Source organism: Bufo gargarizans, chromosome 9 (genome assembly GCF_014858855.1).
Source record: "Bufo gargarizans isolate SCDJY-AF-19 chromosome 9, ASM1485885v1, whole genome shotgun sequence".
In the NCBI taxonomy this organism is placed as follows: domain Eukaryota; kingdom Metazoa; phylum Chordata; class Amphibia; order Anura; family Bufonidae; genus Bufo; species Bufo gargarizans.
The window spans coordinates 186,488,879-186,504,491 of NC_058088.1; the positions used below are offsets into that span (position 1 = coordinate 186,488,879).

At 46.1% G+C, this 15,613-nt stretch overlaps 1 protein-coding gene across 1 annotated transcript; it reads left to right on the top strand.

Annotated features, from left to right (window-relative positions):
• Window positions 1–42: 42 nt before the first annotated feature.
• On the top strand, window positions 43–14,655 carry WAS (WASP actin nucleation promoting factor). Its single transcript, XM_044268755.1, has 12 exons — window positions 43–208; window positions 2,305–2,439; window positions 4,007–4,093; window positions 4,565–4,661; window positions 6,203–6,244; window positions 6,318–6,368; window positions 6,578–6,767; window positions 11,273–11,315; window positions 12,864–13,020; window positions 13,225–13,625; window positions 14,052–14,166; window positions 14,356–14,655. The coding sequence occupies exons 1-12, from the start codon at window positions 95–97 to the stop codon at window positions 14,409–14,411; spliced, it is 1,488 nt and encodes a 495-aa protein (XP_044124690.1). The 5' UTR covers window positions 43–94; the 3' UTR covers window positions 14,412–14,655.
• The last annotated feature ends 958 nt before the right edge of the window (window positions 14,656–15,613 follow it).

Below are 15,613 nucleotides of genomic sequence, written 5' to 3' on the forward strand. Positions count from 1 at the left end.
CTGGTGGTTTCTCGGCTTCCGTTTGCTTGTATCTATGTAATGCGGAAGTTCCTCTTTTTAACTTCATGCTCAAGACGAAGGCCGGTGAGCTGCAATGAGCAGAGGGTCGTCCAAAACCGGAGGCCACAACCAAGAGAATGTCCCCTCAGGTCTCCTCGGTGAACGGGAGAACCACAAGGTGTTCCAGCTCCTGGGGAGAAAGTGCACGGTGAGAAATGTGGTACCTGGGCGGGCGTTGGGTTAATGAACGTCTCAAAGGCTGAGAAATAGGAAATGAGGCTCTTGTAATCATTGCCACAAGCACGACTGCGTCCAGAGCTCGGGTTATTTTACTCACTGATATAGCGCTGACATTATTACCCCTTGCTTTCCCCAATGGGGCTCATAATATAAACTCCCTATCAGTCTGTCTTCGGAGTGTGGGAGGAAACCGGAGAACCCGGGGAAACCCACGCAAACACAGGGAGAACATACAAACGATGTTGTCTTTGGTCGGATTCTAAACTAGGACCCCTGCGCTGCAAGGCACCAGTGCTAACCACCGTGCTGCCTGGGTTAGCTATACATGCACATACATGAGCGACTCCATGGGATGAGATGTTCCTTCATGTTAGCAGCCCATGAACCGCATGAGGCAAGCATCTTAAAGGGCTTGTTCAGTTTATTAAACCCATTTAGGGGCTCCGCTGTTGGTCAGAGTGCAGAGGGGTTACTGAGATCATCTTTCTCTGTGTAAATGCTTAGAGGGGTTTTCTGGGACTGTAATATCCTTGGGATTGGCCATCAATATCAGGATCCCACTCCCTGGGTAGTGGCCATGAAAGGTAGTGCAGCACTGCTCCCAATTAAAGGGGTTAAGACAACTTATTCCCTATCCACAGGATAGGGGATCAGAGTCTGAATGTCGAGGATCTGACCGCTACGGCCCGTGCTCTCCGTGTGAATGGTGCAGCGCTCATACACGTGTGCCGCTGTGCCATACAGCTCTATGGGACTGCCAGAGATAGCCGAATACAAGCGCCCACCTATCTCGGGCAGCCCCATAGAGCTGAATGGGACGGCAGTGTGCATGCGTGTCCACTGCTCCACCCGGAGCCTGTTCTTGGGATCATTCGATCCACCCTTTATCCTATTGGTGTGGGATAAATCGATTTAATGCGACAACACCTTTAAGTGAATCCTATTGTCTACCAGGCTGATGTTTTGCTACTGCATACTGCTGCGATGCATGCGGGTAGTTACCCTCATGTGGAAAGTGTGCAGCACTGCCTCCCTGTTGGAATCGCATGCATACTCAGCCGAGCCCAGCATGCTTGTGTATGAGGAGGTAGGAAGGAGTAACTGACAGCCGAACAATCCTTCCTCTGACAGCTCTGTTACCATTTGAGGCTTCATCATAATACAGATGTGAACAAAGCCTTACATGTCTGACAGCAAAATGTAGAAGAACCTCTGTTTGGGTAACAGCAGACTAGTGGACGCTGCTCTGGATGTGACTGGAGTAGAAGAGAAAAGAGAATTTAGAAAGTGGAAGTGCATATTATTGTGAGGGGAACTTTATATACTGGTGACCAATGTCATATTGTGCCACTCTGCGGTCCCTGCCACAACTGTTTACTGGCCGAATAAGACACACTGTGCAATGCCACCGCCTGCGTCACCGTCCTGTCATGGATCAGTCGCCTGCCTTTGTGTCAATATTGGTAGACGAGCGGGTCTCACAGATGGCTGCTCCTACTATTCCTGTACAAAACACTAACATGCCTCCTCAGAGTAAATATTGCGCCATCTTTATCACTTCCTATTTCCTTAATGCGTCTGACCCCCGACATTAAAAATAAATATGTTCACATATCAGCGAGTACACGCTCTACGGTTCACTCGCCTTCACCGGGATGCGAGCTGCCCGAACCGCCAGCAAACAGGGAAGTTTATGATCTGTTCCTTGTCAAACTGTAATTTTGTGTACCCTGCAAATAAACGGCATAACGACGTGGCACGAAGAAAGCCTCTCGCTGCTACGTGCTTATTATTTCTCACATATACACTCCACGTGTGAACTGAGCTGCGGTGCAGCTTTTGAAATCTGCAGCATGTCAGCGGGGTGAAATCTGTGGCAATGCCCACGCCACGCCTGCAGATTTAGATGCAGAAATGCTGCAAAATCCGCATGCAAATCTTGAAAACAATGGGCGTCCACGCGGCAGAATCTGTGGCAGACTGGCGGTGAATACACCCTAATAACTGTATTGTGACTTTAGAAACTGGTAATTTGTTTTAACCCTGTATTTCTCAATCCATCAGACTTTGGCAACAACCGTAGCTCAGCTTCTCCTGTCGCCGAGCAATGATCACTGGATAAAGCAGAGCTGTGGCGTTGTGTGTCTGGTGAAAGACAACCCAAGACGCTCCTATTTTATCCGGGTCTATGATGTCACGGTACGTATCACACAGGGCTATGGACCATCTTAAAATACAAAATGTCCTATTGATGCGTCCTCACCTGCTTCATGTTGCTATAAATCAATATGGCTGCAAACTGAGAAGTATCACAATACGCCTCTTAAAGGGCATCTGTCAGCAGTTTTGTCCCTATGGCACTGGCTGACCTGCTACATGTGCTCTTGGCAGCTGAAGACATCTGTGTTGGTCCCATGTTCATATGTGCCCGCATTGCTGAGAAAATTATGCTTATAATATATGCAAATGAGCCTCTAGGAGCAACGGGGGCGTTACCATTACACCTAGAGGCTCTGCTCTCTCTGCAACTGCTGCCCGCTCTGCACTTTGGTTGACAGGACCAATCAGTGTAAATGCTGCTGCAGAGAGCAGAGCCTCTAAGTGTAATGGTAACGCCCCCGTTGCTCCTAGAGACTCATTTGCATATATTATAACATAATTTTTCTCAGCACTGCGGGCACATATGAACATGGGACCAACACAGATGTCTTCAGCTGCCAACAGGTCAGCCAGTTTCATAGCTACAAAACTACTGACAGATGCCCTTTAAGAGGAACGAAGGACAAATTTGCTAAAGGATAATTTCTTGGGGGAAATTTTCCCCCCAGGCCTCACTGGATTTTCATATCTGTTCTGCAGACAAAGTTTATTATCACTTTATGTGCAAACGCTATAAAAAAAAAAAAAAAAATTATAAAAAGGGGGGATGGATGGTGCGACCACCACTGAGCATACATCATCAGGTTTTTCGATTTTGAAATGAGAAATTGCTTTACAAAAATAGGATGCAAGCCCAAAAAGGTGCAAAATCCTATTTATGCAACTTTTTGATACCAGACTATTAAAAAAAGTGGGTGGGGCTTAGTGAAAGAGGACGTGCCCACTGTCAGCCCTACAAAGTTACTATAATTTATACCAAACAGCTGTCGTAAGTTATAGCGCACATCTAAGGCTACTTTCACACTGGCGTTTTGGCTTTCCATTTGTGAGATCCGTTGAGGGCTCTCACAAGCGTCCAAAACGGATCAGTTTTACCCTAATGCATTCTGAATAGAAAAGGATCCACTCAGAAGGCATCAGTTTGGCTCCGTTCCGTCTCCATTCCGCTCTGGAGGCCGCCTGCAGCATTTTGGTGTCCATCTGAAGAAACTAAGCCAAACCGATCCACACAATGCAAGTCAATGGGGACGGATCCGTTTTCACTGACACAATAGAAAACGGATCCGCCCCCCCCATTGACTTTCAATGGTGTTCAAGACGGATCCGTCTTGGCTACGTTAAAGATAATACAAACGGATCCGGTTGTAGACGGTTGTATTATCTGAACGGATCCGTCTGTGCAGATCCATGACGGATCCGCACCAAACGCGTGAAAGTAACCTAAGCCAGCTCATGCATAGCCGTGTCCTAATGAATCAGAGCTAAAAGGCAGCCAACAGCGAAGAACCACCAGTTGGGCATCACCTGGCTGGCACACAGCGATCACCCGGACATGTGCGACATGGCAGGCGCGTTACTATTTGAGCCTGAATTTCTTGTTTTGCAGGAAGAAAAGATGGTTTGGGAGCAGGAGATCTCTCAGCAGATCATGTACCTCACACCACGTCCGTATTTCCACACCTTCCCCTCAGATGTAAGTCTGTCTACACTGCCGAGTCTCAGTCATTGTGGATTGTGAGTGACCAATATCACAAAGTGTTTAGCACCAACACGTCATATCCATCCGGAGCCAGGTCCACTGGACACACACACAGGACCTTCCCATTTATCATTATGTTGGTATGAACGGACTGTACGTCTGCGAGGGGTAATGGAGAATGCACGGGGGTCCCTTTTTTTTTTTGCAATGCTGAATGCAGTCCATAGCGTAAAAGAAGATGTACTACAGTTGTGACATTACAGGTAGACGTAAAGGAACACTCCGGGCACCACTGACACATGGTGTAAGGCCTAGGACAGTGGTGGCGCATGACGCAGGGATACTCTCTGTGTCATGCACATGCACCGCCACCTCAGGCCCTGCGTGAATCCGTTTTGTTCAGAGTGTTCCTTTGACAATCACTCCTAAACACGGTTAGCCTAACAGAGTCCTCTCTACCTGAAGGAATGCCAGGCTGGTCTGAATTTTGCCAGTGAAGAGGAAGCTGAAGCATTTCAAGCTGTTGTCGAAGAAAAATTGCAAAAGAGACAACACAGACAAGGTATAAAGTAACCGGGGTCAAGCGTTCCTAATTTATAGGATGTACTGAGATAAACAGCATGTGCCCGAAGCTCGCAGAAATAAACTAATATGTATGGCAGCTTTTCCATTCTTATCCAGATAGCAGTTGTCATAGGACGGGGTCGTCGTATTTCAACATGTCTGATCCTTTTGTTCATAAGGATCTGTATCTGTCAGAATCTAATTCCCTTCTTAATAAGTTATTAAAGGGGTTGTAGCATCTCTGACACTGGGGGAATATCACTAGGAAATGCCCCCAATGTCTGATAGGTGCAGGCATACTTAGAACGAAGCCGGCAAAGACCCAGAGGGCGCACCACGCATGCGTGGCCGCCCTCCATTCACTCCTATGGGAGTGCCGAAAATAGCCGAATGCTGGTTCTGCTATTTCCATAAGCCCCCATCAATTTCTATGGGACTTCCGAAAATAGCTGAGTTCGCACGGCGCACCCTCCTGGACTTTGCCGGCTCCGCTCTAAGTATGCCCGCACTTATCAGATGTTGGGGGCTTATCCTGGTAATATACCCCTCGCCAGTGTCAGAGACGGTACAACCCCTTTTATTGCTGAAATATTATAGGGGAATTACATTCTGACAGATACAGATCCTTATGAACAAAAGGCCATTTTCAGAAGTCCTATTGAAATTGATGGGAGGCACAACCGCGCAAGCGCGGCCACTGCTCCACTTACTTCTATGGGGCTTACGGAAATAGCAGAGCCAGCATTTGGCGCTCCCATAGGAATGAATGGAGGACGGCTGCGCATGCACGATGCGCCCTCCGGGACTTTTCCTGCTCCGTTCTAGGTGTATGCCCCCAATGTCTCAGATGGTACAAACCCTTTAAAGGTGTTTTACAGGATTTTTTAACTGATGATCTATGTTCCATTCAGTATCTGATAGGTGGGAGTCCAACCCCCCAGGACCCTCTCAGCTTACCAACCACAGCACCGTATAGTGGTTTTACGTGGTATCGCAGCTCAACCCCATTCAATTCAATGGAACCGAGCTGTGCCTAGGCCACATAACGGATGAACGTGATGCCACATGGCCTAAGCAAAGCTGCAAGACGGCCGCTGTCCTACAGCGAGTGCTGATGCCTTCTCAAACAGCTGATGGGTGGGGGTCCCCCACCAATCAGATACTGATGACCGATCCAGAGGAAAAAATCTTAAAGGTGCATGTCCAGAACCCAGCAACCCCGCTGATCAGCTGTTCCACTGAATTGAATGGGAGTAGCGCTGCAGGATGGAGCAATAAAACTCCCATCACTGAGGCTACACCGAAACCACTGATTGGCGATCAGATACCGATGGCCTATCAATAGTAAAATCCTAGACAAATTCTTTAGTAGGGCAGGTTGTAACCTAATCAGCGTACAATCAAACCCTGCGGCATCGCTATAGGAAGTAAAGGTTGTAGATCCTGGCTTTTGGTAGCATAAAAAATCCCCTCTATTGTATCCCCCCATGTAGGTGTGATGACTGTATGGCTTACAATAACACATCTTCTCGATTTTAGAAAAACGCCAAGCGCTACCGCCGCCCCCGCCAGTGTCAGATGGTAAGTGAAAGGCTAGAAATTGTGGGCACGCCGATGGATTTTGACTAATTACTTCTATTCCTACCATTTGCAGAAAGAAGAAGCACCCTCCCTCTGCCCCCGCCACCCGGACAATTCTCCAATGGTAAGAGATAGATAAGGAAACATGAATATTGCCATGAAGCTGAATCTTGCAATGGTCGTGGCAGAAAGACGACTCGTTTCACCGCTTTACATCCTGAGTGGAGCCAAGACAGTGAATACTTCTGCTCCAAGCACAAAACATCATATGGATTCACCTATGTCTGTAGTTTCACCTTGTGCTGTTCTTTTACACAATGTTAATCCCTTCAGGTCCTCCAAGTCCACAGCCTTATCCCCCGACCCAGCACGCCGGCATCAACTTGGCAGCAGTCAGTATTCAAAACCCAGATATCACGTCGGAAAGATACCGCGCCCTCCCGATACCCAATGATAAATCCAAGAGTAAAAAGGGGAAGAAGAAATTCTCCAAAGCCGATATCGGGGCACCAAGTGGTTTCAAGTAAGAACTAGAAAAAAGCTACAATTTCTGGGGAAATTGTGTGAAGTGTTCTCGCCTCCACCAGTAGTCTATAACTGGAGTGGGTGGAGTAACTGGGTGGAGTGGCTGGAGTAACGGTGGAAAGGTTGGACTGGGCAGAGTAACTTTATAGAGTGGGCAGAGTAACTGTGTGGAGCGTGTAAAGATAGTAAACATTACACTAACCAATTGATTGATCAAATTTAAAAAGTGCACATAGATAGAGTGAGAAATGCATTTCAACTTTAATTTATTTATATAGCACATTTAGTTTCAATAGTTTTTTATTTTATCAAATAAAAACAAAGGAGCATACGAGCATGGACAACAGCCCACCAGTCAGACGAGTGCATAAGCAATGACAATACAGCTGTGGACGCAGCCACTTTTAAACAATAACTGATATCAGAGGACTATCAAGTATATTCGACCTAGTAGCCGTACATTTCGACCGTAATACAGGTGTAGCACTAAAACACCTACAAGTGTAATCCACATTCCGCAGCCTAGGCATTGCAGTCGTACCGATCTGAGAGCACACAGATACACAAAAGAGTGAACCAAGTAGTCACTGTTCAGTGACAACCAACAATTTAAACAGAACCAAAAACTGTGGGCTACCACAGAGCAACCTGGGGTAAGGCCACTTCTTAAGAAGAGGAAATAATGGAGAGAGGGAAAGGAGGACACAAAAGGAAGGGGATAAGAGGTACCCGAGTTGTATTCCAGTTGTATCTCCGCTGCTTCCACCGTTATCCAGGGATCCTCCCTCAAGGGGAGTAGAAGGGGCTACGGATCCACTCACTCCAAGTCGCCTGCCTCAATTTAATGGGAATAATTGATGAGGGTAAAGAATGTTCATACCTGCAAGTCTGATTAATCTCTTGTATAACTTCGGAAATCGAAGGAGGGGCCTGGTTCTTCCAGTGTCGGGTAACAACCAGTTTGGCGCTGAGCAGAATATGGCCTGTGATGTGTCTATTCGGGAGCGATATCCCCTTAATCCCAATGAACAACAAGGCTAACTCTGGGGACGGGTCTATTTTTCGCCCCACTAGAGTAGAAACCAAACGGAAGACTGACTTCCAATAGTCATTGAGGATGGGACAAGACCAAAGGATATGGAGTAAGGATCCGCCTCCTCCACAGTTCCTCCAACAGTATGGCGATGTAGAAGGGTAAATTATATGAAGTCTCTGGGGGGTAAAGTACCAACGGAGGATGGTTTTTAAACCTGCCTCATAGTGAGTGACACACTTGAAATTTGATGTTACAAAACCAATGGCATCATTCCAAGAGTCCTCTGGAAAGGTCCTATTTAGTTCCCTTTCCCATCTAAGGACGGGAGGGGATTTAACAAAAGTAGCTTTATCCCCCAGTAAATCATATAAGTTTCTTGTGGAGTGTTTTCTGAACAGGGAGGGGAACCGAAATAATCTCATTACAGATGAGTTGACCTGCGGAGGGGATTGAAGGGTCTTTGAAAGGAAGTGACGTATCCTTAAATATGTGAAGAATTCAGAGTGAGGTAATGCAAAAGCACTTTGAATGGTAGCAAACGGGAGAATGGAGTGGTCTGCCATCAGTTGGGAAATAGTGACGATCCCTCTATCTCGCCATGGCGCTAAGTTAATGTCGGGTATGGACAGCTCGATAGCCCGTGTGGAAGCAATTTTAAAAAGCTGGGATGATTCATCTTTCGACGTGTTATGAATGGTGGTCCACAGGGCTCCAACATGTGATATCGTGAGAAGAGTTCGTGCGGGGGAAGTAGGACCCCACAACAGGTGGACTAAGTAGTCTTTAACCGGAACATGTTGCAGCGCATGGCTTTCAATCTGTTGCCACGCTTTTTCATTATTCGACGACCACCATTCCCTAGCAAAGGAAAGGCCGATTGCTATAAAATAATCTTTAATGTTAGGGAGACCTGCTCCACCCGCACGCCTCCTTTTGGACAAGAGTTCGCGAGCCACTCTAGGCTTAGAACCTCCCCATATGTACTTGCCTAATAATGCTTGGGCTTTCTGAAAAAATGCAGCTGGGATCGGGATTGGGAGGGCCCGAAAGATATAAATCATCTTCGGCAAGGTCATCATCTGGAACGATGCAATCCTACCCACCCAAGAGACTGTCTGCATAGAGAAGCTCGCGAAGTCAGTAGACAGGGTGGTAAGAAGGGGGACATAGTTCTGTTTGTACAATAAAGAACAGGGCGAGGTGATCTTGATTCCTAAATAGGAAATCTCTGAACACTGCCAGTCAAGGTCATGGGAAGCTTTCAGAGTGGCTAAATCCGCGGGTGAAATGTTGACGGGGAGGGCCTGTGATTTTGAGCTGTTAATCTTATAATATGAGAGGGATCCATAATGGGAGATCACATCAAATGTGGCCGAAAGGGATTGTGAGGGGTTCGTCAACGTGAGTATGATGTCATCAGCATACAGGGTAAGGGTGTGGGCTCTATCACCAACTAAAATCCCACAGATGTTGGGCAGGGTTCTGATATGTTGTGCCAGTGGCTCCAATGCAAGAATAAATAGAAGCGGGGACAATGGACAGCCCTGTCTCGAACCGTTAGTTATTATAAAAGGGTCTGATAGGATTCCATTAACCCATACTCTCGCCGAGGGGTGCGAGTATAGACTAGCGATGGCATGAATAATCTGACCCGAGAACCCCATCCATCGGAGAGTGGAAAAAGCGTAATCCCAGTGTAAGCGATCAAACGCTTTTTCGGCGTCCAAAGTCACTGCAAGCATTGGGAGGGAATGAACCTCCGCGAAATTAACCAGATCTACAATGCGTCTGGTATTGTCGGAAGCCTGTCTTCCTGCCACAAAGCCGGTCTGTATATAGCACATTTAATTGCAATGTTGTTGCTTCACAGTTATGTTAAAACATACATTTATAAAAACATTAGCAGCCGATTTGTGTAGGTGGGCTTGAAAATGAGGGCGTGGTGGCAGTTTAGAAATCATGTCCTGATTTTTCAGCTCACACTCTAGCTTTCGTCACTCTGCTGGCTGCTCACACACCTGGGTTCCTATGGAAACTCACTCTACAGCAAGGGCAGAGAAGAGTGGTTAAAAACAAACTGCTCCAACTTGCTCACTTCACCGGCAGCTGCCATCTTAAAACGGCTGTAGTTAAAAATTATAAATCCTACAGTGAAGAGCTTTATATTGTGAGAATCACAAGACCCACACCTATATTATGATGCAGTATGTCTCTGAAATATTAAAAATGAAGGCACAGTCGCAGTTTAGAAATTGCCCTTCAAATCTGAGGTAGCTAGAGTGGAGTTTCAATGAATGTCAATGGGCGGCGTGAGTTGCAAAAAAATGGTCATATTGTGAAAACCATCAGGACTATGGCTTAGCCGTGGACATTTTTAGTGGCAGCAGGGATAGCTAAACGTTTTGATATAAGATTTGTGTAGGTGGGCTTGAAAATGAGGGAGTGGTGGCAGTTTAAAAATCATGTCCTGATTTGTCAGCTCCCACTCTAGCTTTTGTCAGCTCCCACTCTAGCTTTTGTCAGCTCCCACTCTAGCTTTTGTCAGCTCCCACTCTAGCTTTTGTCAGCTCCCACTCTAGCTTTTGTCAGCTCACACTCTAGCTTTTGTCAGCTCACACTCTAGCTTTTGTCAGCTCACACTCTAGCTTTTGTCAGCTCACACTCTAGCTTTTGTCAGCTCCCACTCTAGCTTTTGTCAGCTCCCACTCTAGCTTTTGTCAGCTCCCACTCTAGCTTTTGTCAGCTCCCACTCTAGCTTTTAACATTCCGCCATTCATTCCAATGGGACCAATTTCACCACAAAAACGCTGATGTTTCGTGAACCATTCGGCGAAACGTTCCACAAAGTAATAGCACACCAATCGGGAACAATCCGCACGTTTCTGTATATTACTGTCTATGTAGTGTAAAAACTGTGGGAGGCGTTAGGGTGGTAGATTTGGCTATAATAATAAGAATATATATGTGAGATAACAGTAAGTGGTCTTGCCATGCAAGAACACTTAATTATACACCATGTAAACCGTTATCAAAGCAATAGCTGAAAGTCATTGGGACACATTTACTTTATTTCGTTTCCCCCTTGCGCTGCCCTAAGATTTGGCCCATCTATGGAAGTCCTTGCGTCTGGCGATAAAACTACGTCAGCCCCTAAAATAGTCGCACATCCTTTAACAAATGTGCCCTTTGTATAACCTGCAGCTTAGTGCCATAGATATACTGAATCAGTACTAGTCAGAAGGGGTTCTTCAGTGCCCCAGACCTCCCAAATGCATCTTCTCACTAGCAGGGCTGTGTCACAGTCTCAGAATGGGGAAGATGGGAATTAATGGCGGCATCCGTAAGTACTGCCAGGGTCAAGTCAGGACACAATACTATAAAAGCCCCTTGCTACCATTAGTGGTTTTATTTCTGGATATTAAATACAGCAGAGTAAGAAATGTAATAATATTGGTGCTTTATTACAGGCATGTCTCTCATGTGGGATGGGATCCAAATAATGGATTTGATGTAAGTATATCCACCAATACAGACCTTTCATCCAAATGTATCCATAAGCCCCCAACACTGTATACTGTGTGGCATATGCTTTTTCTTTTATTAAACATTGGAGCCTATGGGAAATGGTGATACAAGACAAAGATAAGTAAGTGACCTTACAACATCCTACCTGGATGGTGTTCTCGGCAGAGTTCCCCCCATATTGTATTGTGCAGGCCACGTGATTATTATTTATTCTGCATGGAATTTGCTTGTTTTAACTTATATTTAATCACACTTAGTAAATATTTTTATCACTTAGCCTGTTAAGCCAATTTATTCTCAGATCGTCAAATGCTACTGTAGATGCATAAGTTGGGACGATACATCCTTCCCAAACACATTGCGATTAGACTCTATACCTATATATTTAGGCTATTTTCTTATTGGCTTTTTGATTAAAAGGAGAATCCACGTAAATGAAGCTTGCTCACTACATAAGGAAAAATTCTGCCACTTTCTGCTTCCAGTTTTAATTTTCCAGTTCAAGATATCTGATTGCTGGTAGTGAATGTAAACACTCTTGCTTACTATCAGGGATAGGAAATCCCTCGTTCTTAGGCCTCATGCACACGACCGTTCCTTGCGGTCCGCAAATTTCGGATCCGCAAAACACGGAAGCCATCCGTGTGCCTTCCAGAATTTGCGGAACGGAACAGGCGGCCCATTGTAGAAATGCCTATTCTTGTCCGCAAAACAGACCAGAATAGGACATGCTATATTTTTTGGTGGACCATGGAACGGAGCAACAGATGCGGACAGCACACGGAGTGCTGTCCGCATCTTTTGTGGCCCCAATGAAGTGAATGGGTCCGCACCCGAGCCGCAAAAACTGTGCAATGAGGCCTTACACTGTGAAAGAAATCGCTGCATGTAAATAAAGCAGTCTCCTTCACTGAACGAGCAGCCGCCTGTCGGGAAGCAACGCTTCCTTCCCAACAATCGGCTGTTACATTGTGCAGTGTAAACCCGCCTTTAGACTTTCTACCACTATACAAAAAAAAAAAAAAAATCTAAGTGAAATCGTTGTCGATAATAATTTCATTGGGTAGCGTAGCTCGAAAGTCTCTTAAAAATTGCTGCAGACAAGTAGCTAGAATTTTTTTTAATCACTACATGTTGAGATTTTGGAGCAATTTCAAAGCTACTTTTTCCCATTATAGAGAAGCATAAAAAACTCTTGCAAATTAAGCAGAAGCTTCACAGTGATTATGACCATGATTTTCATTTGAATGGGAGCTGAGCTACAGTACCCCATCACGTGATGAAACTTTATGCTTCGGCTCTGTGCACTGTTATGTTTCTGGTGCTAGCAGCTGCCGAAAAACTGCTGATCAGTGGGGGTGCCGGGTGTCGGACCCCATCAATCCGATATTGATGACCCATCCTGTGCATAAATCATAAATATCTAGAAACTGGAGAGCCCCTTTAAGACTGAAGAGACCCCTGTCCACAGTGCTTCTTCTGACCCCCCCTTTCAATTCTGACAGTGTCCCCCCTCTTTATTATTACAATCAGGTGAATGCGTTGGATCCGGAACTGCGTAACCTTTTCAGCAAGGCAGGAATAAGCGATGCCCAACTGAAAGATGCAGAAACCTCAAAGCTGATCTACGACTTCATAGAGCAGCATGGAGGGATGGAGGCTGTAAAAGAGGAATTAAGAATGGGCGGAGGTGAGGATCTGGGAGGCATATATTTATTCATGTTCTATTATACAATGCTGGTAAATTCCACAGTGCCCTATGGAGAATGACACTTGTGAGGCTAACATTTTTCACATGTGGGAAAAAACTAAACAAAAAAAAAAAAAACATGACTATAGAAAATAAGACATAAAATATATTTTTTTGCTTGCTAACCACAGTTTCTGCCTACAGATTCTGAACCACCAACCCCACCTTCCCGCTTTGCACCATCTCCTACCCGTCCACCACCGGGAAGAGGAAGAACCGGCCCCTTACCTCCACCACCAAGCAGAGGCTCTAGTGTTCCGCCACCCCCTCCTCCGTCTCGCAGTAGTCCTGCTCTGCCGCCTCCCCCGGACCTTCACAGAGCTCCTCCCCCTCCAAGAGCAGGTCCACCGCCTACTCGAAGTGGAGGTCCACCTCCTCCGCCACCTCCACCGCCGCCACTGGCATCAGAACCACAGTTTCATGGTGGTCCTCCTCCTCCTCCCCCTCCAGCTGTATCAGGAGGCCAAGCATCACATATTTCTCCTGCCCCTGTTGGTCGTGGGGCCCTGCTAGACCAGATCAGACAGGGGATCCAACTGACTAAGGCGAGTTTTAAGACATACAATATAAATCCAAAATTACGTAACCACTGGAAAGGGCTGTAATATAGTTCTATTACAATATACATAGAATACTACAGCGGCTAGAAAATGGCCATCTATTCCAGCCCTAACCAAGCTGTAATAAGAAAACTTTTAAGAGGTACTCCCATCTTATTAAGAGATGGCATATCTCTAGGATATGCTATCAATTTATGATCAGTGGGGGTCCGTCGTCTGGGACACCACTAATTCACGGCTGTGGCCCCTTCACTGTTTTTCCCTGCACAGCTGGAGGCCAAAAGTACAAAAAAACGGAGAAGAATTAGGGAGGGTCCCATAGATGATAAAGCGATAGCATATCCTAGCGATATGCAATCACTTTATAAGATTGGAATACCCCTTTCAATGAATTTGTAATGTTTTTTTCAGGTGACAGAACCAGCTGACATACCCACCTCCCCCCAGTCTGATGCATCCTCCGAGGGGCTAGTGGGCGCTCTCATGCATGTCATGCAAAAGAGAAGCAAAGTCATCCATTCCTCAGGTAAGTCTCCCCGTCCTGAAAACCATTCTGCAAGTGTCTTATGTCCCGATGTGTCTTTGCTAGACATGTTTTCTTACTTTTTTTTTTTTTTTGGGGGTGGGGGGTGGTTTGGGACGATTTCCTATTTGGCAGCACTCCCATCACCCCCACATTTGCTGTTGATACTCACTGTGCAATCGATCTCCTTAGATGAAGATGACGATGATGGAGGAGAGGAAGAGGATGACGACGAGTGGGATGACTGAGTCACCGTCAGCACACAGGATCTTTTCCTTTTCTCCCCGCTCTTTATGTCGCGAGTCTCTGTGCCCGATGGAAGCCATCTTTGGATTTCATGTTTCTTGTTAGAAAACAGATAAAAGAGGGTTCAGTTGAGACGGAAATAATAATTTTTAATGTGTCATGATTTATACACACAAGACAAATGGAAGTAATTACCAGGATCAACTCAGCCAGCAAGAAAACAATAAAAATGTCATCTCATCTCCATTGCGATTGTGCTGGTTGATTAGATAACACTGCTATGACAGGACCATAATAATGCAATCTATTGCTCCCTGTTATCAGCCATTTCAGGCCAAGGGCTGTATTACACTGGCTGAGGGTCTGCCACATCATCGCTAACAAGTCGTCACAGGAAAGCTCGCGAGTGATGATCTGGCGGTGTAAAGGTGCCGCCGATTACCCGATAAACTCTCGTTCATACGGTAATTTTATATTTTAAGCCGTCACAAAAATTACTGTTTGCCGGCGGCAGATTGTGCTGTCTAATCACGATCTGCTGCCGGCAAATAATATTTCAGTATGGGGACGGGTGATGGCATTAGGGATCGCTCCTCCCCATACTGTTGAGGGGATCGCTGCATGTAACTGCAGTGCACTCCTTCACTGACGAGCAACGCTTCCTTCCTGATAATCATCTGGGTAAGGCCTCTTTGACACGAATGTAGTGCTCCGATGGCCGTGGTGCGGGCCGCATACGGAAGGTTCTGCAATACACGGGACACCAATCACTTGAACGGGTCCGCAAATCCGGAGATGCGGTGCGGAAAGGAGGTACGGAACAGAACCCCACGGTAGCACTACGGAGTGCTTCGGATCCGCAAAAGAATAGAACTTGTTCTATCTTTTTGCGGAATGGACGGATCGCGGACCCCATTCAAGTTGAATGGTTCTGAATCCATCCTGGCCGTCGCACGAACGCTGCCTGTTCATTGGGGACCGCAAATTGTACGGTGTAACGGCAACGCCCCCGTTGCTCCTAGAGGCTCATTTGCATATATTAAAACATCACTTTTGTCTTAAATGCGGGCACATATGGACATGGGACCAACACAGACTCGTTCAGCTAGTGTCATAGGGACAAAACTGCTGACAGATGCCCTTTAAAGAGTACATGTCAGCCCAATAAGGTTGATCCTGCTGATTAATACGATACATACATGGC

Coding starts and splice junctions, on each gene's coding strand:
- WAS (XM_044268755.1), top strand. CDS start 95: ATGAGCAGAGGGTCGTCCAAAACCGGAGGCCACAACCAAGAGAATGTC. Junction 209..2,304: donor TCCTGGGGAGAAAGTGCACG/GTGAGAAATGTG, acceptor TCAATCCATCAG/ACTTTGGCAACAACCGTAGC. Junction 13,626..14,051: donor AGGGGATCCAACTGACTAAG/GCGAGTTTTAAG, acceptor TGTTTTTTTCAG/GTGACAGAACCAGCTGACAT.